Source organism: Nuphar pumila, chromosome 8, assembly GCF_984573655.1.
Source record: "Nuphar pumila chromosome 8, dmNupPumi1.hap1.1, whole genome shotgun sequence".
NCBI classification, from domain to species: Eukaryota; Viridiplantae; Streptophyta; class Magnoliopsida; order Nymphaeales; family Nymphaeaceae; genus Nuphar; species Nuphar pumila.
In genome coordinates this window covers 119857979-119884798 of record NC_143256.1, presented here as the reverse complement: position 1 = coordinate 119884798, position 26820 = coordinate 119857979, and the positions used below count along the sequence as shown (strand labels likewise).

The 26820-nt window shown below is 36.5% G+C and overlaps 1 protein-coding gene across 2 annotated transcripts in view; it reads left to right on the top strand.

Moving 5' to 3' along the window:
- The window catches only part of LOC149830423 (SNARE-interacting protein KEULE-like), a 102558-nt gene that overhangs the window by 25916 nt on the left and 49822 nt on the right, over positions 1-26820 (top strand). For both annotated transcript variants that reach the window (XM_090016506.1, XM_090016507.1), the window contains 5 exons: positions 3067-3145; positions 19756-19806; positions 19890-19986; positions 20222-20254; positions 21021-21149. In XM_090016506.1, coding sequence (XP_089872632.1) covers positions 3067-3145; positions 19756-19806; positions 19890-19986; positions 20222-20254; positions 21021-21149 — 389 coding nt within the window. The remainder of the gene's footprint in view (positions 1-3066; positions 3146-19755; positions 19807-19889; positions 19987-20221; positions 20255-21020; positions 21150-26820) is intronic.

The following is a 26820-nucleotide window of genomic DNA, read 5'->3' as shown; positions in this document are numbered from 1 at the left end:
ACATGCTATAAATGTAATCAACTTCTTGTTGGACGAGTTAGAACAGGTAATGGATACAAAATTTTGGTGTTACTTTGAAGCAGCTATTTGGTCTTTCTATTTAAAACAAATAATTTATGAATCTGCTACCAAGCTGCATCCTATGGTTTTCACCCAAGTTGTCCATGGTGCAAGACCTGCTGCAGCTTGAATAAATCCTTAGTTATGTATCCAGGTATCCCTTGTTTAGGTGTCTTGTGCCTGGCAGACTTGTATAAGTATCTTGATCCTTGTATCATCTACTAATCTCTGCAGAATTTATTGGATCATGTGCCATTTTGATTTATGCATCTTCTTTCTTCTTATTTTATTCAACATCGGATCTGATCCTTTTTTCCCTCATATAAGTGTACTGTCTGTTTTGTCTGTGTTGCTATAGTTTTTCAATAATTAGGAATTCCAGTTTACTTGGACATCAAATCTTATATTTATAGTGCTTATAATTCGTGCATTAAACTGATGAGTCCTGATTTCATTTTTTAAAATTGGCATTATGATGAAAAAGTTTAATAATCATTGAGTTGTCTGGTCATCCTCATAATTGGGGCATTATTTTTAACTTATATATTGTCAGTTTCCCCTCTATAGATGGTGTTGGAAAAGTTGTCGTCAATCATCATTGTCATCATCAATGCTATGATTAGTCGTTGAACCTTCCAGAAAGGAAATAGAGTTATCTAAATAGTTCATCTGAAGCTTGTTTTTGTTTAGGTTAGCTTATGTTTGCAGCCAGGACTACAGATTGCAGGTGTTAATTAATTGATAGCTGGCAGACTTTGACATTTGAACTGGATCCATCAACACTACTTTATATTTTAGTATAGTGTTCAATGTGTTAAGACACTGAAGCCGTACATGATACTTCAAGTACAAGGTTTTGATGATGAGCAAGTGAAATCAAAGACATTGAAGAATTCGATGAAGAATCTTTGAAGACTAGTGTGCAAATGTTAAATTCATTAAAAGTCTTAGATTCTTGTAAGAGCCTTACTTAGAGTGCATATTTCGATTGCATTTTACCTAAAAAGTCTTTAGAAAAACTTTTCTAAAAGAACTCCTCATGAAAATCTTTTTAGAAAACTATTTTCTTAAATTTTCGTTTTTACTAGTCGACCAATAGACTCACCAATCGACTAATCCTTTCGCGCCATATTTTCTAAAAAGTCATTTTTGTCAAATTAGTCGACCGAAGGTTTTATCAATCGACTGGACAGAATGTCTGTTTTCTGGAAATTTTAGCAGCAGTCGACTAATGATTTTATCAGTCGACTGGACAGAACATGTGTTTTCTGAAAATTTAGCAGCAGTCGACTAATGCTTTTATCAGTCGACCGGACAGAATGTATGTTTTCAGAAGATTTTAGCACCAGTCGACTGAAAGGTTTTTCAGTCTACTGATGATATTATCAGTCGACTAACTTTTCTCTAGTCGATTAAGTTTCAAAAGTTCAGATTTTTAAACGGCTCGATAAACAGATCAGTCGACCGACGATAACTGTCAGTCTACTAATAACTAACTATTAGTCGACTAGCTACTGTTTCAGTCGACTAATTTTGCCGTTTTTCCTGAAACTTCAAAAAAGGCGTGTCTTTTCATTTTTCAAACGTTTTGATCGTTCAAAATGGACTGTTTTGACACATTTTCATACCCTCAACGTATGAAAACTTTCAATTATAAATATGAGTGCATTTTACACTAAAAAAAACTTCAATTCAATCAATTTGAATCAATTACTCTTTGCTTTTCACTGATATTCATTTTCTCACTCACGTGATATTTTTCACTTTAGTTTTTCACTCAAATTCCTTTGAGAGATAGTGAATTCGTGAGTAGAGTATTTCAACAACCTCAAAAGCCAATTGCATCTCATTTGCATTCAAAAGAAGAGCTCATAGGTTGTATTGTAAGTTGTTACTTATTTTCTGTAAAAGGAAGGACTCCTTGGTTTAAAGGAGTTGTTTGCTTTCAGTAGGTGTTACTGAAAGTGAGACCGGATTTGGTCAGTATGATCTTGTAGTTACACAAGGTTGATAGTGGAAATCTCAAGCGGGTTTTGCTTGGGGACTGAATGTTGGTCGAGAAAGACCAAACCATGATAAATTCTGTGTTATTTGTGTGTTTGCTTTTCAAATTGCAAAATCTGTCAATATTCCGCAAATAATTTTTAAAAGCACTATTCACCTCCCCTCTAGTGCTCGTTGCCTCGATCCTACTGCACTTTCACAATGTTCATGTAACAGAAGGAATGCTAGGCATATCTCTATAAATAGAAAAGTATTGTGACAAACCTATAATTTTGTCAACAATTTTGTGTGACCCCCTTGATGTTAGCAAAATAGTGTATGCTAGATAAGATATTATAGAATGTATTCACCTTTTTGAGGCATGTGTAGCATTAGTACTTTTTAGCCATTTGGATGGTGAGACACATTGCAAACATGAGTGTGTATCAGGCTGCATGAACTTGAAAGCTTGTTTCTTGCTTTGTATGTTTCTTTTTTCATGAGGAAGCACTTCTATGGAAGAGTTTTGTGATACTCTTGCAATTTGTAGCTCTTTTAAAGGTAAAGTTTTTCCAAAAGTCCTGTTCAAGTTTCATAGTCAGTTCAAAATTTTGATTAATTCTAGAGTGCAATTACAGTCAAGTTTTGGTCAAGAAATCTAAAGTGGTTGGTTTCATAAATTCAGGTCATTTGTGGTTGCTGGTGTAGGTGGTATACACCCAGAGCAGATCACAATTGATTAATTCAATATGCTAGTTAGTAACCTTTAATATTTAACCCCATTGTCTTTTTCCCCTTTTGCGAAGAGAAATAATGATCATCTTTCTGTTTTAGGAGTTATACTTTCAATATATTCGCTGTTGTGATTTTCATTATGACCTTTTCTTTCTTTAGATAATCTTTTTGGTAGGAAAGAAATATGTATGCTGCTTCATTTTAGGTTCTTGATGGTGTTCTATTTTTCTAGGCAAATTATGATGGTTTACAATCGAACTTCATTGTCTCCTGGTTTTATTTGTGCAGTGGTAGAAGACCTGTACAAGCGTAGGCAACCATTGCCATCTATGGATGCTGTGTACTTTATTCAGCCATTGAAAGAGAAGTATGTCTCTAGCTTTTCTCTGATTTGTGTGCCATACCTTTTTTCGTCTTTATGCTTCAGAATCATGACTGTGAGGATGCTGATGAGATGGCTGGATGGATAGAGTTGCATTATCATAATCTAGGGGTCTTAGATTCAAATACCACACGGGCCATCCTCCAGTTTGACTATTCAGGGAAAAAGTTCCTTGTACAAATTCTCTGTCCTCTACAATGCCCCAAAACTTGAAATCTTAAATGTAACTTTTTTTTAGAACATAGTTAGTGACATGGAAAATGGTGTTGTCTTTGCAAAATATCTTCCCATATTCATATTCCTTTTCATAATACAAAACTTTGATATCTAATACAGGCACCAACTTTTGGTCTCTCATATGCCAAGTTTCATAATCAGGGTTTTTCTTGAAGGAAACACTCAGTCTCTTTTTTCTTATCACGATCTTGGGATATAATAAATTCTTGGAGCATTGGATTAGTTCCATTAAAGCGACTTATTAAGTTATTTCCTTTTATAGAAGGCACAATCTGTTTAATCCAAGACAAAAATTGGAGTCTAGCTTTTCAAGAATGAGGTGGGATAAGGAGGAATTGAATGTAGAAGAAGCCATTACGGATTTTGAAATAGTTTGCTACTATTTCCGAAGTCCCAACTAGATTTGGAGTCCATTTAGATTTATAAGAGATGGTAAACATCCAGGAGAAGGAAACACTAAATTTGAGGTTGGTTCCTTGGACGAGGGAGTCCTGTCACCACGGGCAGTGATGAAGCAATATTGGGATCTACGAACATCAAATCATCACTTCTATTTAAGATTACTTTTTGGTGCTATTTTTGAGATCCAAAATGATCCAAATGGCTTAGATCTGAATAAGGGTATTTAAATGCAAGTCTAAGATCCAAAATAATCCAGATGTGTGGGATCTAGATGAGAACCTTTAGGTGTAGATCCGAGATCCCAGGTGACCCAAATGAATCAGATTTGGAGAAGGGCCTTTCAGTACAAATCCAAGATTTAAAGGGATTCATATGTTTGGAAATGAATTAGGCTTTTTGGAATGGATCTATTGCATATGTACATGCAGGAGCCTCTTAGTGGGCTGTTTTTGAGTTGAATTAAGTGATGATCCAAATGGGTTAGATTTGGCTGGTGCAGAGCAGGGATCTAGAGTAATCCAAGTGGGCCGAGTTCGGATAAGGACCTTTTAGTGCATATCTGATGTTGAGGAAATGCCTTATTACCATTCTTTGTAATACCCTAACATGTAGCTTTGTGTACATAATTTCCAGATTAAGGGTGTTACTGTACATTAGCCCTTCACAGTGCCCCACTAATCTTTGTCTTGTAGTGGGCTCTATGGGGGTCAACCCCTTTTATATGTTGTAACCCTTAGTTGCTAAACTAATGAAATCCTTTTGAGGCTTCTCTCATTCTTCTCTCTCTTGTTCTTGCATCTTCATCTTCTTGTTTCCACATGGTATCAGAGCCACTTTGGGAACAAGGGATTGTTGATTGAAGAAGCTGGTGAAGCAGGCGATTTCATTCTGGTTCACCTCGGTTTGCATGCTTGAGTGCTGACATTAGAATCAGCTGTGTGTTTTTTTACCGATTGAGGTGTGGATTTGTTAGCCCTCATTTTTAAAAGATTTTCTAAGCATAAATCTTGGCAATCGGTTGAGTGGCTTATTTTTTATTGATTTTTCTGTGATTTCTGGATATTGATGTATCACACGTCTAGGTTTGGGATTTCTGTTCATTGTGATTCAATCAGTGGGTGTTTGGGTCTTGGATGAGTCCTATTTTGGTCATTTTGATATATGCTAGCAGTCATATGTGATTTGGGTAGATATTATTCACATTTGCCTGAGTCTTTGTGTTGATTGTCAAGGGCTACTAGAGGCGGTAACCTGGATTTGGGTTGGTGCTGTTATCGACATTGAGAGATAAGTGCAACTCAGTTTATTGGTGGCCCGAATATCATTGTGTATGATATTTGTGGTAGTGTGATTCTGATATACACAATTTGGCTGTGAATCTCTTGACGGTAACTTGGATTTGGCTTGGTGCTTGTATCGACATTGAGAGATAAGTGCAACTTAGTGTATCGGTAGTGTGGTTGCGATATACACAGTTTGGCTATGAATTTGCTGCGTTTTTTGCTATGACAGTTGCTTACTTTTGATGCCGATAGTGAGTATTCATGCTTATGTGAAGCTGAGTGAAATTTTTTTGTTGGTGTTATCGTGTGCTGGGTTTTTGGATGTATTTTGCATATTTTCTCTAGTATTCTGTTTGTGTGCAGTGACATTAAGTATTGTGGTTTGGGGGTTGGGTTGAGATGGAGAAAGGAGATAGAGACACTATCCAGTTGACTACAGTTAAGTTGAATGGAACCAACTATTCCTTCTGGTATGATTTTATGATAGCCATCATTAATGACCAAGGACTAGGGGGTTTTCTTGATGGGATTTCATTTACGCCCAAACTTGGAGATGTGAATTATGAGAATGCGATCAAAGAATGGAAGATGAACAATGCGAAGGTCAAGGTATGGATTCTTGGATCTCTAGAGCCAAGAATTGCCATGAACTTCTCTAAGTTTGCTGAAGCCAAGGATGCTTGAGGCTATCTCAAGCAAGTGTACATGCAGGAAAACTGGGCAAATCAGTACCAGTTAATTCAGGAATTGAGATCATTAAGATCGGGAGGTAAGTCAGTTGAGGTGTATCATTCTGATATGCAATTGTTATGTGATTCATTGGCCTTGATTGACAACAAAAATAAGTGTGAGACGTGCACAGATTGCACGATTTGTATGGATACAAAAGTGCAATCAAGGGAAACAAGCTTAGTTGAGTTTCTTATGGGATTGCACTATGGGTTTGATAATGTCAGAAGTGCTGTTATTCATAGAATATTTCTTCCTCAAGTCACCCAGGCTCTGTAATGAAGAGGGGCGAAAGCACCAATAAAGCAAAAACACTCTTTAAGAGTGATCACAAGAGCCAAGAACACAAACACTAAAAGTGTACACAAAAACCCAAAAAAGGAGAAAATGACTTAAAGTCATAAGTTGGATATTATTGAAGAAAGAAAGAAGAGGGTGAAATCCCCATACCATTACATGTGTGAGCCTCCTCTATTTATAGAGGAGGAGAGCTAAAAGAGAGACCATAGAGGGGGCTCCCTTCTAGTCGTTGGGAGCCCCAACGGTCATAAATATGATCGTTGGGGCCCCAACGACTAGATGGGTGGGGCCCCTTATGGTCCTTGAAAAAGAAAAATAAGAAATAAAAAAAGGAAAAGAAAAAAGGGAAAAAGAAAGAAAAAAGAAAAAATACAAAAGGGAAAAGGTACATGGTAATTTACCAAAACACCCCTATCAGGTTTTTGGTTGTACAGAAAAAGAAAATGAAATAAATGAAATAAATTATGTATATATATACTTATATATATATACGTATGTATATATATATATATATAAGTATATGTATATATATATATATATTTATATATACATAATTTAACATCCCCCCTCAAACTTTACGGGGAGAAGACCAAAAGTTTGCTAAGAAGAAACATAAATCATGGAGTTGGGAGCACTTTAGTGAAGAAGTCAGCCAATGTATATTCTGAAGTAACATATGATAATGTGATAGTTCCTCTGAGATATTCGTCCCAAACATAATGGCAATCCATTTCGATATGCTTGGTCCGCTCGTGAAAAGTATGATTACTTGCAATGTATATCACACTTTTGTTATCACAGCAGAGCTTGGTGGGAGAGAAAATGAGGACGCCCATGTCACCAAGGAGACTTCTGAGCCATACGATTTTCATAGTTGTCATTGTCATGGCCCGATATTCAACTTCAGTGGATGATAGTGAGACCTTCTGCTGCTTCTTGCATCTCCACGAAATGAAAGATTCACATAAAAAAATGCAAAGACTAGTAGTTGAGATACGATCATTGAGATTTCCTTCCCAGTCAGCATCAGTAAAAGCAGTTAACTTAAGAGATGAGGAAGAGTCCCTTGGAGATGGTATTTTTGATGTATCACACAATTCTCATTACGGTTGCCATATGAACTGAAGTAGGTGCATGCTGAAACTGGCTTGCTGCATGAACCGCATGAGCTATATCTGGACAGGTGATGGATAGATAGGTGAGGGATCCAATTAATTGATGGTAGGGGGTTGGATCCTCAAGAAGAACACCATCCTCAAGTCTCAGTTTTGCATTGATAACTTTGGGAGTCTCAACTTTCTTTTCATCAGATATTCCTGACTTGGTACAAATGTCTGCAGCTAATTTCATTTGAGATAGGATGTATCATCGCGTGGAATAAGCTACTTCAATTCCTAAAAAATATCTCAAGTATCCAAGGTCAGACATATCAAAAGTTTCTTTTAACATAGACTTTACATCATTTACCCCCTTTTTTGTCACTCTTAGTGATGATCATATCATCAACATATAACAAAAGAATAACGATGGAGTCACCTGTCTTCTTAACAAAAAGAGCAGTGTCAGCATAACAATAAGTAAATCCTAAATTAATTAATACATTACTAAACTTGTCATACCAAGCTTTAGGAGCTTGCTTAAGTCCATATAAAGCCTTTTTTAATTTAAAAAAATTTCCATTTAGATTCATACCTGGAGGAGGTTCCATATAAACTTCTTCATTTAAATTTTCATTTAAAAAGGCATTCTTGACATCAAGTTGAAAAATTGGCCATTTTTTAATAGAGGCTATTGCAATAAGAGCTCGAACACTAGTCATTCGAGCAACTGGGGCAAAAGTTTCATCATAGTCTACCCTATACTCTTGGGCATATCCTTTGGCCACTAACCTAGCCTTATATCTTTCTAATGAACCATTACTCTTAGTTTTTACTTTAAAAACCCATCTACATCAAATGGGTTTCTTGCGATTGGGTGGATCAATGACTTCCCAAGTTTGTGCCCTTTTAAGTGCATTAAGTTCTAGTTCCATTGCTTCATTCCAATGAGCATATTGTTTAGCATCATTGTAATGAGATGGTTCATGAAATGAGTCAAGAGCTAGTAGACATGCTCGAAAGTTTGGAGAAAAAGAATCATAAGATACAAATCTATTTGGAACTTTAGAGATACGATTTGATCTTCTTTGAGAGGTTTCTTCAATCGACTCACTTTGAGAGAATTTTTCAAGGGCACAAAGTGGATTTCTTTCATTTCTTCTAGAGTAGACTTGTGTTTGTCTTTATACATTTTCTTATAAATTTTGATCATCATTTGGATGTTCAAAATGATCTTCTATGAGAGGTTCACTAGGATCAACATGATCATCTATGATGTTTTCTTGAGGTAACAAGTCAAATAAAAAAGAATAATCAATATTTTCATTTGGTTTATGCGAAAAACCATTTTCTTCTTCTAGGAATGTGACATCTTTTGAGATATAAAGTTTGTTTTTTAGTATGTCAAAACATCGATAACCTTTTTGTTTTTCGCCATATCTTAAGAAAATACATTCAATAGCCCTAGGAGAAAGTTTATCATTTTTGTAAGTTAGAACAAAGCATTTACATCCAAAAATTCTTAGTCTTTTATAATCGGGAGACATATCGTAAAGTTTTTCAAATGGAGAAAGATTTTTCAAAGAAGATGAAGGGGTTCTATTGATAAGGTATGTTGAGGTTAGAACCGCTTCGGCCCAAAAGGATTTTGGAATATTTTTTGAAATTAATAAAGTTCTTGTGGTTTCTATTATGTGTCTATGCTTTCTTTCCGCAAGACCATTTTGTTGCAGAGTGTTGGGACAAGAACGTTGATGGCAAATTCCATTTTCTTTTAAATAGCTTTGAAATTCATTGAACATGTATTCGCCTCCCGAATCAGACCTAAGAATTGATAGATTTCCTAAAAATTGATTTTTGACCATTGCATGGAAATCTTTAAAGAAGGAGAAAACTTCGGATTTGCGACTTAAAAAGTAAATCCAAGTAAATCGAGTGAAGTCATCAATAAAGAGCACATAGTACGAAAATCCTCCTTTGGATAAAATAGGGGAAGGTCCCCATACATCTGTATGAATACGTTCAAAAGGTCGAGTGGTGAAATAATTTCTTTGAGGGAATGTAATAGCTTTAGATTTCCCAAAAATGCAATCTTTACAAGTCATATGTTTGTCTTTACAAGTATTGTCCAAAAAAGGAAAAAGAGACATCTTTACAAAATTTGGATGACCAAGTCTCTCATGCCAAATTCCAATATTTTTGTCCTTTATAAGATTGCAAAAAGACTTTGGAGGTAGAGTCAAAAAGTCCATAAAATAAAGATCACCCCTTCTATGGCCTTGCCCAATCAGCTTTCCTGACTGGAGATCCTGCACGGTGCAATCTTTAGGTGAGAAAGAGACTTGGCATCCATGATCGGTGATTTGGGAAACAGAAAAAAGATTTAGATTAATCTTTGGAACGATTCTTACTTTAGGAATGAAAAAAGTTTTGAGAAGTTTTAAAATCAAGTGTTCCAATACTTTCAATTTTTAAAGATGTTTTATCGGCCGTTGAAACATAAGAAGATTTGGGTTCGGAAAAAACATTAGAAAGAGAGTTTTTATGAGATGTCATATGAAAAGAAGCACCAAAGTCTAGTATCCACATACCTGGAGGTGATGAAGAATAGGCGATGGCGACTTCGGATGTTGAAGTAGAAGTCTTGATCTTTGACAGTTTTTTCTTCTTTCTTTGGAGAATTTTCTCCAACCGCGGCCACTTTTCCCTTAAGCTTTGGACAAACCGGTCTAATGTATTACAATAGTGACATATCACTCCCTTTCTAGACCCATTATTTTTGTTAAAGTGGGGAGGTCTATATGCTTTTACATTTGATCCGGGCCTAGTAACGGCCAAAACTACATCACTCTTAATGCTTAGGCCAAGTCGAGTTTCTTCTTGGCATATTTTGGCAATGGCGTCTTCAATGGGTAAGGCTTTACTTCTATGTAGAAGGGATGCCCTAACTTGTTCAAATTTTGGTCGAAGACCATAGAGAAATTGGAAAAATGTTTCTTTTCAATTTGTTCCCTTCTCAACTCAATATCTTCCGGAGCTACCCATTTAGGCTCAAGAAGAACAAGCTCATCCCAAAGAGGGGTTAAAGAGCTAAAATAGTTACAGACACTCATATCCGCTTGTCTAGAGGAACGGATTTTTTCTTGACAAAAAAATTGTCTAGCAAGATCCTTTTGGGTATACATACCCTTAAGAAAGAACCATGTCTCATTGGCTCTTCTAAATTTAGCAATGTTGGCACAATTTTTAAGGTCCACATTATTCATAAACCATGCCAAAATTTTAGCATGGTTACTTTCCCAATCCTCAATTTTGGATTGATGGTCATTGATAGCTTTGATGCGCTCATCGCCATCTAAAGCTTTTTCAACCTCATTTTCGATTTTAGTGAGAACAAGAGAGGGTTCGGGAGTAGTTCCCATAACAAAACCCCAAAGCTTCTTACCTCTTAGATGATTTTCCATAGCGGAGGCCCACATAAGATAATTGGACCCAGTGAGCTTAAAAGAAAACTCAACTTTAGAATCGCGTTCCATAGTTACCGAATAGTCTTCCTTTCTTCAAAAGCTTGAGAGTCACACGTCCCAAGATAACAAAGAGAAGCCCGATGACCAACCTTGCTCTGATACCATATAATGAAGAGGGGCGGAAGCACCAATAAAGCAAAAACACTCTTTAAGAGTGATCACAAGAGCCAAAAACACAAACACTAAAAGTGCACACAAAAAACCCACAAAAGGAGAAAATGACTTAAAGTCATAAGTTGGATATTATTGAAGAAAGAAAGAAGAGGGTGAAAACCCCATACCATTACAAGTGTGAGCCTCCTCTATTTATAGAGGAGGAGAGCTAAAAGAGGGACCATAAAGGGGGCTCCCTTCTAGTCGTTGGGAGCCCCAACGGTCATAAATATGTTCGTTGGGGCCCCAACGACTAGATGGGTGGGGCCCCTTATGGTCCTTGAAAAAGAAAAATAAGAAATAAAAAAAGGAAAAGAAAAAAGGGAAAAATTAAGAAAAAAGAAAAAATACAAAAGGGAAAAGGTACATGGTAATTTACCAAAACACCCCTATCGGGTTTTTGGTTGTACAGAAAAAGAAAATGAAATAAATGAAATAAATTATGTATATATACATATATGTATATATATACTTATATATATACATATGTATATATAAGTATATGTATATATATATTTATATATACATAATTTAACAGGCTCTTTCTGAAATAATTGCTGAGGAGACTAAGATGAAATTTCTTCAGTCCTGTTCCTCATATGATTCTGATATGGTGGCAGCATTCATTCTAGTAGTTTTGGTGGGGCAAAGTTGGGATCCCTAAAATATGATATGAGTAATGTGCGTTGTCATTACTGTAAGGAGACAGGACATACGAAAAAGGCATGTCCTATATTGAAGAGGAAATGAATGAGGTTTGGAGGGAGTGATGCCGTATCTGGAGTTGCAGGAGGAGAAAAGAATGTGATGAAAGAAGAGAGTTATGTTCATACTGCGACTTTTACCTCCACTGTCACTCCTGATGCTCAGACCCTTGTCACTTCTAGACTTGATTAGTTAGCTCAGCAAGTCCAACACCTTCTCTTTTTGATTGCTTCCTCCAGTTCTTCTGGTTCCACTGGTACGTCCGGTTGGGTCTATGCAGGTATTCCTAGCTTGACTTCAGGATGGTTGATAGACTCAGGAGTGTCATGTCATATGACTGCAAATGAGACTGTTCTAACAAATTATAGACCATACAATGGTGCTTTTTGCACTGCAGATGGTTCCTTGATGTTTGTTTCAAAAGTTAGTTCTATTACTCTTAAGTCTAATCCTTGTGATAAACTTAATGTTCTTGAAGTGTTTTATGTCCCTTCTCTTGCCATGAACTTGCTCTCTGTTGTTAAAATTATCCAGTACTTAATGTAACCTTCACTCCCGATGGTTGTTATGTGCTCTGGAGTCTCTAATAATGTAAAGTGTTGTGAGAGCTATAGGTTGCCTAAGAGTCATGCTCTCTCGTTCAATCTTAAGGAAATTGAGTATGTAAGTCATTTTGAAATAGTTCACTATGATCTGTGAGGTCCTTCTCCAGTAGTGGCTAAAGGAGGATCCATGTATTTTGTAACATTTATAGATGATTTTACTAGATATACATGGGTTCATTTTATGAAAAATCAGAGTGAGTTGACTAATATTTTTAAAATATTTTATGTGTGTTGAGACTCAGTTTGCAGCGAAAATAAGAATCCTATGTTCTAAGGTACGAGAATTTATACTTGAGAAAGAGATTGTGCATCAAAGGTCCTGTCCTTATACTCCAGAACAAAATGGAGTGGTAGAGAGAAAGAATAAACATATATTGGAGACTACCAGAACATTATTATTTAACAGTGAAATGCCTAAGGAGTTCTGGGCAGAAGCTATGAAAACAGGTGCACATTTGATAATTCAAATGCCTATTAAAGCCATTGGGAAGCTCTCTCCTCATAAGAGGCTGTTTGGAAAAGAACCAGATTATGACATGCTAAGGGTATTTGGAAGTACATGTTTTGTTCTTGTTTCTCAAAAATTCAAAGATAAGTTGTCCCCCAAGGCAGTAAAGTGTTGTTTTATAGGATATCCTGAAGGACAAAAAGGATATAAATGCTTTGATCCTGGAAGTAGAAAAGTATCAACATCAAGACATGTCGAATTTTGGCAACATGTGCCATTCTACAGTCAAAATGAATTAAAGAAGATTATGTAATCTACTTTATTCTTTTTGTTGCCTTTGACAGAGACTTCAGATAGAAGCAATGACAAGGAATGTGTCACATGCAACAGAAGACCATAAGATGGATCTGTACAGTCCTTTTATGAAGCAACATGATTCAAGGAAAGGGTCATTGCTCGAACCAAGTCCCGATATCCTCTAAGTCAATCCTCGTGAGTCAGCACCTTTATCTCCTCTTGTTCCTCAGGTGTGTAAAAGTTCTAGACCTTCTGTCCCTCCTTATAGATTTGTTTCTTATGATTCCTTTTCTACTACTCATCAAGCATTTCTAGCTATGATTCAGTCCTATAGTGAATCGACATCCTATCCTAAGGTTGTGTTAGATCCAGAGTGGCAAAAGGTAATGGCAGAGGAGTTAGAGGCTTTGGAAAAAATGGAAACATGGGAGTTGGTTGAACTACCAGAAGAGAAGAATGTTGTTGGATACAGGTGGGTGTATGAAATCAAAACCAGTTGAAAGGTATAAGGCTCATCTTGTAGCAAAGGGATATAGTTAATAGTATGTGATAGACTTTGTTGAAACCTTTGCACCTGTAGCCCACATGACTACTATCAGGACCTTGCTAGCAGTGGCTGCAACAAGAGGATGAGAACTGTGGCAAATGGGTGGCAAATGGATGTGAAGAGTGCCTTTGTAAATGGAGACTTGGAGGAAGAAGTGTATATGGAGCTACCTCAACAAATTGTTGATAAGGAAGGCAGGGTGTGTAGGCTGAAAAGAGCATTGTATGGGTTGAAACAAGTCCTAAGAGCTTGGTTTGAGAATTTGAGTGCTGCAATGATGAGGTTGGGGTTCAAACAAAGTTACAATGAGCCAACCTTGTTTTGACATCTTCTGATAGAGCAATGATTGCCAGAGTAAATATTCAATTAGCCCAAAACTTTGAAATGAAATATTGAGGGAAATTGAAATATTTCCTTGGGTCATGAGATTGCATACTCTAAATGAGGTTTCTTATTGACTCAGCACAAATATGCAACATAATTAATTGGAAAGGCAAGACTTGCAAATGATACAAAACAAGTGAATACTCCTATGGAAGCTAACTGCAAATTAAAGCATACGGATGGTGAATCAGTGATCCTACAATCTATAGGAAGCTAGTTGAGAGCTTGATTTATTTGACCATTTCGCGGGCAAATATCACGTTTGCAGTTCATGTAATAAGTTAATTCATGAGTGCCACTAGGTCATCTCATTTGGCAGCAGTTATGAGGGTTATCAGATATGTTAGGGCTACCATGCATTATGGATTGTTCTTCTATGCTACATCATCGTTGAAATTGAAGGCATATTGTGATGCAGATTTTGGGGGAGCTTCTCTTGATAGGCATTTTACTTCAGGTTTCTGTGTGTTTCTAGGGGAATCACTAATTTCATGGAGTAAGAAGCAATAAAGAATTGCTTTGTCCACTACTGAAGCAGAATACCATCCTATGGCTCAAATGACTGCAAAAATCATTAAGTTGAGATGCTTGTTGCAGGACATGAGAGTAACCATAGTCACAACAACCACTTTGCATTATGACAATCAAAGTGCTATCCATATCTCCAAGAATCCATAATTTCATGAGAGGACTAAGCACATTGAGATAAATTGTGACATTACTCGACATACATATATGGATGGAGTTATATCCTTGGTGTACATTAGAACTCAAAACCAGATAGCTGATTGTTTTACAATTTTTTTTCTTTAAAGACTTTCCAAACATTCTTGTTCAATCTTGGGTTGATTGTGTTCTCATCACCTCAAGCGTGAGGGGGAGTGTTGAGGAAATGCCTTATTACCATTCTTTGTAATACCCTAACATGTACCCTTGTGTACATAATTTCCAGATTAAGGGTATTACTGTACATTAGCCCTTCACACTATCCCACTAATCTTTGTCTTGTAGTGGGCTCTATGGGGGTCAACCCCTTTTATATGTTGTAACCCTTAGTTGCTAAACTAATGAAATCCTTTTGAGGCTTCTCTCATTCTTGTCTTTCTCTTGTTCTTGCATCTTCATCTTCTTGTTTCCACATGGATAGAATCTAAATAAGTCTTTTCATTGTAAAACCATGATCCAAAGTCATCCAAATGGGTTAGATTTAAATAAAGACTTTTTAGTGCAAATACGAAATCCAAAAAATTCATATCCAAAGAATGCCAAATGATCTGTTTAAGAGATTTAGATCCAAAAAAGTCAAATGTTCTAGAGAGGGTCCAAGTGAATGAAATTGTCCAGAAGGAAAGGTTACTGAAAAGGATATCAGTGAGATAAGTGATTAAATGATTAGAGAAAACTACTAAGAAAAGTTAGTGAAAGGGATAACAATGAGGAGACAGGAGAGTTACTAAGAGATTAGGAGTTATTGAAAGGGATACAACAACAACAACAACAACAACAACTACGCCTTCATCCCAAAACAATTGGGGTCAGCGATATGAACCAAAAAAGAAATTCATTTTGGGTCTTCCACATGAATCCTTTTCCTCCAATCATTTCTATCCAACGCCATGTCCTCGGTGAGGTTCAAAGCATTCATATCCTTTCCTATCATCTCCATCCAAGTCTTCCTAGGCCTACCCCGACCTCTTTTAACTAATATATTTTCCCATTTCTCCAACCTTCTAACTGGAGCATCATTAGGCCTTCGCCGAATATGTCCAAACCACCGTAAACGATTCTCTCGCATCTTATTTTCAATGGGTGCAACACCTACCTTCTTACGTATCTCTTCGTTCCGAATCTTATCTTTTATTGTATTTCCACACATCCATCTAAGCATCCGCATCTCAGCTACACTCATTTTTTGAATATGATGTCTCTTGGCAGCCCAACATTCCGTACCATATAGTAAAGCGGGTCTAATAGTCGTCCTATAAAACTTTCCCTTCAACCGCAATGGCATTCTACGATCGCACAGCACTCCAGTAGCACTTTTCCATTTCATCCACCCAACCTTTATCCTATGATTTACATCTCCATCAATTTCTCCATACTTTTGAATGATGGATCCCAAATATTTGAAATAATCATTCACCGGTATATCTTGCTCACCAAGCTTCACTACACTCCCATCACTACTTCGTTGCTTACTAAACCGACATTCCATATATTCAGTCTTACTCTTACTCAACTTAAAACCTCTAGCTTCCAATGTCTGTCTCCATAATTCTAACTTAGCATTAACCCCAGCTCTAGACTCATCAATCAAAACAATATCATCAGCAAACAACATACACCACGGTACATTTTCTTGAATTGATCTCGTAAGCTCATCCATCACTATCGCAAATAGGAAAGGGCTTAAAGCAGATCCTTGATGTAACCCAACCGTTATCGGAAAATTGGTTGTCACCCCTCCACAAGTGCGGACATTGGTTACTACTCCTTCATACATATCTTTAATTATACTAATGTACTTGAGAGAAACACCTTTCTTCATCATTGTCCACCAGAGAACGTCCCTAGGTACTCTATCGTATGCCTTCTCTAAATCAATAAAAACCATATGCAAATCTTTGTTCCTCTCTCTATATCTTTCAATAAGTTGTCTAAGAAGATGTATAGCTTCCATAGTTGATCTTCCAGGCATAAAACCAAATTGATTCTCCGATATCATGACAACCTTCCTCAACCTAGACTCAATCACCCTCTCCCAAAGTTTCATAGTATGACTCATGAGTTTTATACCACGATAGTTTGTGCAATCTTGTATATCACCCTTATTCTTATATAAAGGCACCAAAGTACTCTTCCTCCACTCATTAGGCATCTTATTTGTTCGCCAAATCAAGTTAAAAAGATTTGTCAACCATTCTAAACCTTTCTCTCCCAAGCATTTCCAAGCCTCGATAGGTATACCATCTGGGCCAACTGCCCTTCTTGATTTCATTTTCTTCAAAGCCTCTGCAATTTCTTTCTTTTGAATCTTGCGCATGAAGTCACGATTTATCTCATGAAAAGGAATGGAGAAGTCTCCAAGATCTTGAGCATGACTATCATTAAATAGCTTATCAAAATAATCTTTCCATCTCTCCTTAATCTCCTCATCTTTGACTAAAACCCTTTGCGTTTCATCTTTGATACATCTAACCATACCCAAATCCTTCGATTTCCTATCTCTCATCTTTGCAAGCCTATAAATATCCTTCTCGCCTTCTTTGGTATCCAACTTGTCATAAACCTCCTTATATACCTTAGCCCTCGCGTTTCGAACAACTTTTTTAGCTTCCTTCTTTGCTATCATATACTTCTCCAAATTCTCATTATCACGACTCTTACTTAGATTTCTATAACACTCTCTTTTAACCTTAATAGCTAATTTGACATCCTCGTTCCACCATGATGTATCCTTACCTAGTGGTGCACCGCCTTTAGACTCACCCAATACCTCCTTAGCTACTTTTCTCATACCACCCGCTATCTTATTCCACATTGATTCTGAATCCTCCTCGAGACACCAATCAACTTCCTTAACTACCTGCTCTACAAACATTCCTTGTTTAGCTCATTTCAGTGCCCACCACTTAATTCTAGGATCTATCCTATGTCTATCCCTTTTGCGGCATTGTCTAATTCTAAGATCTAAAATTAAGACTCTATGTTGTGTAGCTACACTTTCTCCTGGTATAACCTTACAATCGATGCAACAACCCCTATCTCTCTTTCTAAGTAGGAAAAAATCTATCTGACTCGTATTAACCCCACTTTTAAATGTTACTAGGTGAGACTCCCTCTTCCTAAACCAAGTGTTTGCTAAGATCATATCATAGGACAAACAAAAATCTAAAATCCTTTCTCCACTTTCATTTCTTTCTCCTATACCATAGCCTCCATGGATATTCTCAAATCCATCCCTACTAATGCCTACATGTCCATTAAGGTCACCGCTGATGAAAAGCTTTTCTCCATAAGATGTCTCTTGTACTACTCCATGGATATTCTCAAAACCAAGTTATTGAAAGGGATAACGATGAGAAAAATTGCTGAAAGGGATAACAATAAGGAGAGTTACTAAGAGGCTTAAGATGATGACAATGAGTGTTTTTACTGAGAGATTAAAGAAAGTTGTTGGCAGGGATAAAAATGAGAACAATTCCTAAGATATTAACTAAGAGGCTTAAGATGATGACAATGAGGGTTTTTACTGAGAGATTAAAGAAAGTTGTTGAAAGGGATAAAAATGAGAACAATTCCTAAGAGATTAAGTTATTGAAGAGCATAACAATGAGAGTTATTTACAAATTTAAAAAAGTTACTGAAAGAGATAACTATGAGAAAGCAATAATGGAGGAAAGAAAGAAAAATGGAAGGGGAAAAGAAAAAAAGGAAAGAAAGAAGAAGAAAAGTAGGGAAAAACACAATATCTAATGGAAAATAAAAAGGAGAAGGGGAAGAAAAAAATCAGAGGAATATGAAAGTAACAAAAATAAAATGAGACTTTCTGGAGAAGTTTTTGAAGTTACAGCAGCTCTCTAAGATGATCTGGGATCTACAGCAGGTCAAGGAAGATAGAAGAGGAAGAAGAGATGAAAAAAGTAATGGGAGTGTGATTGCAGGTTCCAAACACAAGACTACTAAAAGGCCTTATGCTGCTGAGACCAACTATAATGTGAAAAAAAGTACGAATGTGTGTTCTTGTGCATCGTGTATGGATTTATTTAAGAAGCTTGAACTTTGTTGAGTGCAACTTGTTAGATTGTTATGCATGAAAGTTGGTCTGCAGTTTTGCTGTGGAGGCTTGCTTTCTGATTCAAAGAGTTGAATATGGGCTGCTTGCATGTGGCTCAGCTTGTTAGTTGGCCTTATATAGATCTTTGCTAGAGTTGGATATGTACTGTTGAAATCCTTATGGGCAACTTTCAAAAGTGAGAAAGTGATTCATTTTAATATAAGTGGCTGCTTTTTCATGTAACACTAAATCTAAAACAAGCATATGATACGTTTTCCCAAGTTAATGGGAAGCTAAACCCCGGTCAATGGGATTTGAAGTCACACCTCCCCGTGTATGGCTACGATTATGATGAAGGTTTCTCACCCACAATTTATGCCTTCTCTCTCTCTCAATGGCTTGTGCTGTAATTATTTTATGGCCAAACATCTTTTGAAAATGTAAATGGTCTGGATCTGTGTATTGGCCAAATTTATGTTGAAGGAAGTTGGGAACTGGTCTGGGATCAAATATTTATCCATCATACGGATTTTAGTTTGGACCTATTCCATTGGAATTTGGATGTCTTATTTGACTTTCACTGAGTTATTTTAGATCCAACCCATTTGGGTCTATGAAGTTAAATTTAATTTAAAGAACACTTGAATTTAGTTAAATTCCTTGGTTTTGATATTGTAAAGCAAACATAGAAAATTAGATTATGTCATTTTTATAGTGCAAGACAAGCATGATAAACTAATTCATGAGATTCTAAATAATATGATTCATTTTCATGTGAAAATAAATTCCTTTGTCCAAACATGCCCTATGGGATTCCGCTTGCAGTTTTATAGTGGCTGAACTCTTTGTGATTTTGATGCAATTTTTGTTTGAAATTTTGAACTTTTTAAATAGGTCATATTCTTAATTAGAAACAGAAATGTTTCATTTAACCATGTATTATTTTGTGCTTGCTTCTTAGCTGACTCGTGGAACGAATTATACTAGTAGTTCATACATGGAATCAATATCCTGTATGAATGTATAATTTGTACGTGTAGGAACATGCATGCTTGTAGGAGCATGGTATGGATGATTGCTGACATATGATTTTTTGTTGTGCAGTGTTGTTATGTTTCTTTCCGACATGTCAGGAAGAGTCCCGTTATATAAGAAGTATGTGGAGTATTTTAATTTAGCCTCTTTATCTCTTCTTTTGTCCCTTCAGGATTTAATGAAATTTTAAATTTCTATGTCAGGGCATATGTATTCTTTAGCTCACCCGTTTCGAAAGATTTGGTTGCTAACATAAAGAATGATACAAGCGTTTTACCTCGCATAGGTGCATTGAGAGAGGTGATTTTTGACCATTTATTTAGTCATTAAAGTGGGATTATATGGAGCCATGGAGGTTATTGTGATAAAATTATACATATGATTGTAGTTGTCAATTTTTTTTCTAAATTTATCAATCTACACTGGATCTGCTAAGCACTCTTATTTTCTGCTTTTTTATCACTTGATATTGTACCTTTGTTTTCACAGTATTATTCACGTGATGATAACATTTGGTTTGGTTGAAAAATTGCAGCTGAATTTGGAATACTTTGCTATTGATAATCAGGTAGATATCTTTTTCTTTTCTGAAAGTTATTTTGAAGTACAGTGACATGATGTTTCCCTTTCTAATGGAAAATGTGATTGTATAAAATTGCCAAGGGTTATAAGTTTAGCTTTTGTCTTAGTAACTGGGTATGGCTTTCATCTATTGTCATTTATGTAGAGTTTCAGCCATACTGGTTGATGTGGGCAGGTTGGACTCGTGTTGAATGTGGGAATCAGTGATCCTACATAATTGGATTAGCCTAGTTGGATTAGGTTCAGATTCAGACGTGGTTGAGAAAGCCTTTTGCCAAATCTGGATCTGATTAAATGTTTTTGTTAGTTGGGCACAACTGTACATCTATTTGAGTTGTGGATGGCAATTGGGTTCTATTTGGATTTGTGAATGTTTACATAAACCTGGATCTGATTAAATGTTTATGTTAGTTGGGCACAACTGTACACCTATTTGAGTTGTGGATGGCAATTGGGTTCTATTTGGATTTGTGAATGTTTACATTAGTTGGACATAATTGTACATGTATTTGAGTTATATATGGAAATTGGGTTCTATTTGGATTTGTGTGTGGAATGTGCAAACAGATCATCATTGATCCCATTCCGCTATTTGGACTCTGGAGGGTTCACAAAACCGAGCGAGTAGGATTTTCCCTGTTGGATATCTGAATAAACCCAATAGTCTGACATGCGTACCTAGCTGTTGTAAATAGGTGTTGTGGTTCTCCTGTATCTGTTAAGCTTTACTGTGACATTATTATCATTCACAGGGATACATTACTGACAGTGAGATGGCGCTTTCAATACTGTTTGAGGGAAATATGGATGGTTCTAATAAGTTTGACATCTGCCTGAATACAATGGCCAGCCGTGCTGCTACTGTTTTCGCTTCCATGAGGGTATGAGTTCAATTGTTATCACATACTAACTGCCAACCTGATTATTTGCTTTTTCTTATTTCTCTGGATGCATTTCTTTCTCTGGACATTATTAACTGTGATGGAAGAATGCATACTGTCAGCCTTGTTCCAAACATCAATGTATGAGTTTGTTTTATTGACCACGTTACTTCCTCTTCTTTTCCCCTTTTCCCAAATAAGGAAACTGATGCAATGTAGGCAGGCTTTGACTAGGTATTTGCAGGCTTTGCTTGATTTGCTTGCATGCCAAATCAACAAATGCTCAGCTCAATAGAAAAGATAGAGAATGCCAATTATGCTGCCCTGCAAGCCTATGTGAGATGCTTGACCAATCTGATGTGGATTGCTGGAGTTTGGGATTTGGGGTTCAGGGAAATAAAGGGCAGCAACATGTGAAAACGTGCACCACTGCACCTCACACAAATATTTACTTATGGATATCCGAGGACCCTATACTCTTTCAATGTTTTTTTCAAGAAATGCTTCACATGATGAAGAGAAAAGAAAAACATTGAAAGCTTTGAAGGGCTCAAACATATCTTAGTTTCATGCATGACTGTATTCATCACTTAATGATATTATAAGTTAAATTATTGTGGGTTGTGTATGATTAAAATAATGACCCCATGCCATCAGTGTTAAAATGTAAAACTGTACATATATATATATATATATAATAATATCATATTATTATATATATAAATATATTTTTCATTTTTTTCTTTTCTGTAATTTTTTTCCTTTATTTTTTATTTTTTTGTCTTTATGTCATCTAGTTCAGTTTGAACTAGAATGACTGTTACTAGTCAAGTCCTGTCCAGACTTGACTAGCAATAGAGCTGTTGTCATCTAGTTCAGTTTGAACTAGAATGACTGTTACTAGTCAAGTCCTGTCCAGACTTGACTAGCAATACAGCTCTATTGAGTCCTCTTTCAGCTGTGTATATAAAGGGGTGCAGCCCCTCTTGTATTTCATTCCAATGCTTCTTAAGCAATTGGTTTTTCATATCAATAAAGAATACATTTTTATTTTTATTTTGTTTCCAGTTATACCTTTTTAAGGGTTATGCTTTAGTGTCATTATTGACCATGGTTGCCAGTTGAGGAAGCGGGAGCGGGAAGCGATATGGGAAGCGATATGGGAAGCGGGAGTGAAGCGAGGCACTTTCAAAATTTTAGCAAGCGGAAAGCGTTGGACCACTTAGGAGCGAGTCGGGAATCGTCACGGAAGCGAACCGAAAGCGAACTGGAAGCGGCCTAGGAAACGAGGGGGAAGTGAAAATAAAATAAAATAAAATAAAAACTACAAAAAAATTGAAAAAAATTGGGGAAGCGCGCTTCCCATTTAAAAGGGGCGCTTCCCCGCATGCTTCGGAAGCGCGATGTTACGCGCTTCATCGCGCTTCCCCTTTTACCTAGGCGCTTCCTGTAACTCTGTTCTTGACACTTGCCCTTGTAAATCTAAGCTCGTGTTTTGAAGATCCCCATTTCATTTCATGCTATCAAAGCCGCAGAAGTACTAAATCTTGAGGAAAAGCTGCCTTGGTTTTTGTGCTCATTTGCAAAAGTGTTCGCCACTTGAAGAGAAGTGTTTTATCACTTCATTGGAGAAGATTTCACATCTTGTTGTATTGTTTTTTCTTCTTTCTTTTTTATTTTCCTTCTTGTTTCTCTTCTATCCCTATTCTTTCTCTCCTTGTAATCAATGGATGACAATGATAAAGTCACCATCATGCCTATGAAACTAAGCGATACGAACTATGTAACATGGCTTCAATCATGAAGCACCATATATGAGGAAAAGGCTTATGGGGGATTGTGGATGGTTCCGATTCGGAACCTAAGCTATCTCTTACTAAAAAGGAGGGAGATAAAGAGGTCTCTCTATCAGAAGAAGAGAAAATCAAGGCTATTTCCTCATACGAGAAAAAATGGAAAGAATGAGGAATATCTCATGCGAAGATAATGTCATGCCTTATCAATAACGTTGACATTAAAAAATGCTCAAGTCTTGCCAAATTTGATCATGCCGCTAAGACATGAGAATACCTTAAGAATATGTATTCCCTTAAAGATATTGCACACGCGTGCAACCTCCAAGAAAAAGTTTGAATGGTGACACAAGAAGACAAAACTATTCGTGAATATTACAATGGGTTATCCGAACTTTGGGAAGAACTTTCCCTTTTAGAACCAAAGTGGCATTGTGCTGAAGACATCGAGCTTCGTCAGAAACAACTCGATGCCGAACATTTTTACTAGTTTATCACTGGATTAAGGCCGAAATTTGAAACCACTAAATCGACCTCACCGGGGAAAAATTCCTTCTATTGTTGAAACTATTGAAGAGTTAACAATGAAAGAAAATCGTGTCCGGAAAGATTCTTTAAAAATTGAAGATGATTCCGTTTTAGCCATGTCTAGACCAGGGAATCATGTTCGATCATATAGGCCTCCTCACTTTAACCGACAAAATGGTGACTATGATAGAAGAAAGTTATTTGTCATCACTGTCATGAACCAGGACACTACAGACCACAATGTCCCAAACTTAAGGAGCTGAGAGAAAAAAGAGGTGCAATTGCTGGATCAGAGCCTAAAGATCAGGATGCACCAATTTCCCTGGCCCAACTAATGGAGATTCTTCAGCCTCTCATCAAAGGTGCCTCTTCCTCATCTGAAGCTTCAATCGACGCCACATCCTCATCTTTTTCTTATCCAGGTAAAATTTCTTGACTCCTTGACTCTGGTGCATTTTTTCATATGACCTCAAATAATCAAAGTCTATCCAAATGTGTTAAAAATAAAACAAGTATGTCAAAGATATTTACTACTGATGGGACTTCTCTTGAAATAGAAAGAATAGGAAATTTTGAAAAAATTTATAAAACAAAGAAATTTTCTATTCCAGAAATTAGACATGTTCTCAAATTGAATTTAAATCTTTTATCTGTATCTCAAATTTCTAATTATGGGTGTAATATTTCCTTGTCTTCTCATAGTTGTTGGGTACAGGATCGCCAGTCAGGCAAGCTGATTGGGGAAGGCCATAGAGAAGGAGGACTCTATTACATGTTTTTTTTGGAAATACCGAAGAAAGCTTTTTGTTATAATATTCAAAAAATAGAGTTGGAACTGTGGCATAAGTGACTTGGTCACCCACATATAGCCAAAATCCAACATTTTCCAAATCTAGGGAAATTTTGTAACTCTGAATCATTTGATTGTAAAGATTGTATTCTCGGTAAAATGAAAAGATTACCATTTCAGAACAAAACCTTTTTCTCTTCAAGACCACTTGAATTAATACACTCGAATGTTTGGGGTCCTGCACCAGTAATTTCTAAGGCAGGATTTATTTATTATGTTATTTTTGTCGACGATTTCTCCTGACATACGTGAATTTACTTTCTCAACCATAAGTCTGCAGTATTTTCGTACTTTCAAACTTTTCATAATATAGTTAAAAACAAGTTTCAAAATGATATTACTATTTTTCGCACATATTCAGGGGGAGAGTTTTTATCCATAGATTTTCAAAATTATCTTAAATTGCATGGCATCACACATCAAAGATCTTGTCTATTTATACCTCAACAAAGTGGACTGGCAGAACGAAAACATCGCCATATTATAGAAACTACTTGGACTTTATTAATAGCAAATCATGTCCCGAAGGACTTTTGGGCAGAAGCTGCCTTAAATGCTACCTATATTATTAATAGGATGCCATCTTTTTGTTACAAAATATCACTCCCATTGAAAAACTTATGAACATTTCTCCAGACTACTCTAGACTAAGAATATTTGGGTGCAAATGTTTCATATTTACTGACAAAAATGATAAACTTTCCCCTCGTGCGATTCCTTGTGCCTTTTTAGGTTATGCTGAAAACAGAAAGGTTATATATGTTTTGACTTCAAAAATAATAGACTATATGTGTATAAAAATGTTTCCTTTCTTGAAAAGGAGAGCTTCTTTGATTTTAGAAAATTAAAAGATGTCACTAAGTACTCATTTTTGCTAGATCTAACATCAACATTTGATGAATATGACCTTGACTGTAACTTTGATGATGATCAAAGAATTATTGATCTTAATGTTGAAAATGAAGAAGTTCATAGAGATACTAGTATTCAATTTTCCAGGCAATAAGAGTCTAATCCTCCATGTGCACTTGAAAAATATTCTAACATTCCAACTAGACAATCATCTCGAGTTTCGAGGCCTCCAGGAAAGTTTGTATCATACGAGTCTTTCTCACCCACATATAGGGCAGTTATTGCATTAATTCACTCATATGAAGAACCATCCACATATTTTCAAGCAAAAAATGATATCAAATGGATAGAAGCCATGAAAGTTGAATTAGATGCACTTGAAAAGGCTTCTACATGGAATATTCAAGATCTTCCTCCAGGGAAGAAAACTATATGATGTTGATGGGTTTATAAAATTAAAACAAAGAGTGATGGTACTCTTGAAAGATATAAAGCCTATTTAGTAGCCAAAGGTTATGCCCAAGAATATATGATTGATTATGAAGAAACCTTTGCTCCGGTGGCTCGTATGACAATTGTTCGAACATTAATTACCTTAGCTTCTATAAAAAATGGTCTATTTTTCAAATGGATGTCAAAAATGTTTTTTTAAATGGAAAGCTAGTTGAAGAAGTATACATGGAACCCCCTCCTGGTCTAAGTATTCCTAAGGGTAAAGTCCTTCGCTTAGAAAAAACTCTTTATGGACTTAAACAAGCACCAAAAGCTTGGTATGATAGGTTTAGTCGTGTTATGATTGATATTGGTTTTCAATTCTGTTTAACTGACACTGCTTTATTTATTAAGAATTCTGATGCAGGGATCATTGTGCTTCTTCTCTATGTGGATGATATGATCATCACCGGAAGCGATAAACACGGAGTTGAAACAATCAAAACACTTCTTAAATCTCATTTTGAAATGACTGATTTGGGCTTGTTGAGATATTTTTTAGGCATTGAAGTTGCTTATTCTCCTACAGGATATTTATTATCTCAGACTAAATTTGCTTTTGATATTGTTTTAAGGTCTGATATTACTGATGATAAGAAATTTGACACTCCAGAAGTTGTTAATGTTAAAATGAAGATTGATGTTGATGAACTTCTTGCAGACCCTACTCCTTATAGACAGCATGTTGGCGCACTTTCCTATCTATCCATTACCAGACCAGATATAGCACATGTTGTTTACACAGCAAGTCAATTTCAACATGCTCCTACTTGTGTTCATATGGGAGCAGTCATGCGTATTATCCAGGGTTACCGGAAGCGCCTAGCTAAAAGGGGAAGCGCGCTTTAGAAGCGCGAAAGGTCGCGCTTCCGAAGCGTGGGGGGAAGCGTCCCCCTTTTTTGGGAAGCGTGTTTCCCTTTAATGGGGGACGCGTTTCCCTTTAATGGGGGACGCGCTTCCCTTTAATGGGAAGCGCGCTTCCCATCACGCTTTCCCCACGCTTCCCCTGTTTTTTCAATTTTTTTGTGTTTTTTAATTTTTTATTTTTATTTTTTCGCTTCCCCCTCGCTTCCGAGACGCTTCCTAGGTCGCTTCCGAGACGCTTCCCGAATCGGTCCTAAGTGGTCCCCCGCTTCCCCGCTTCCTAAAATTTTGA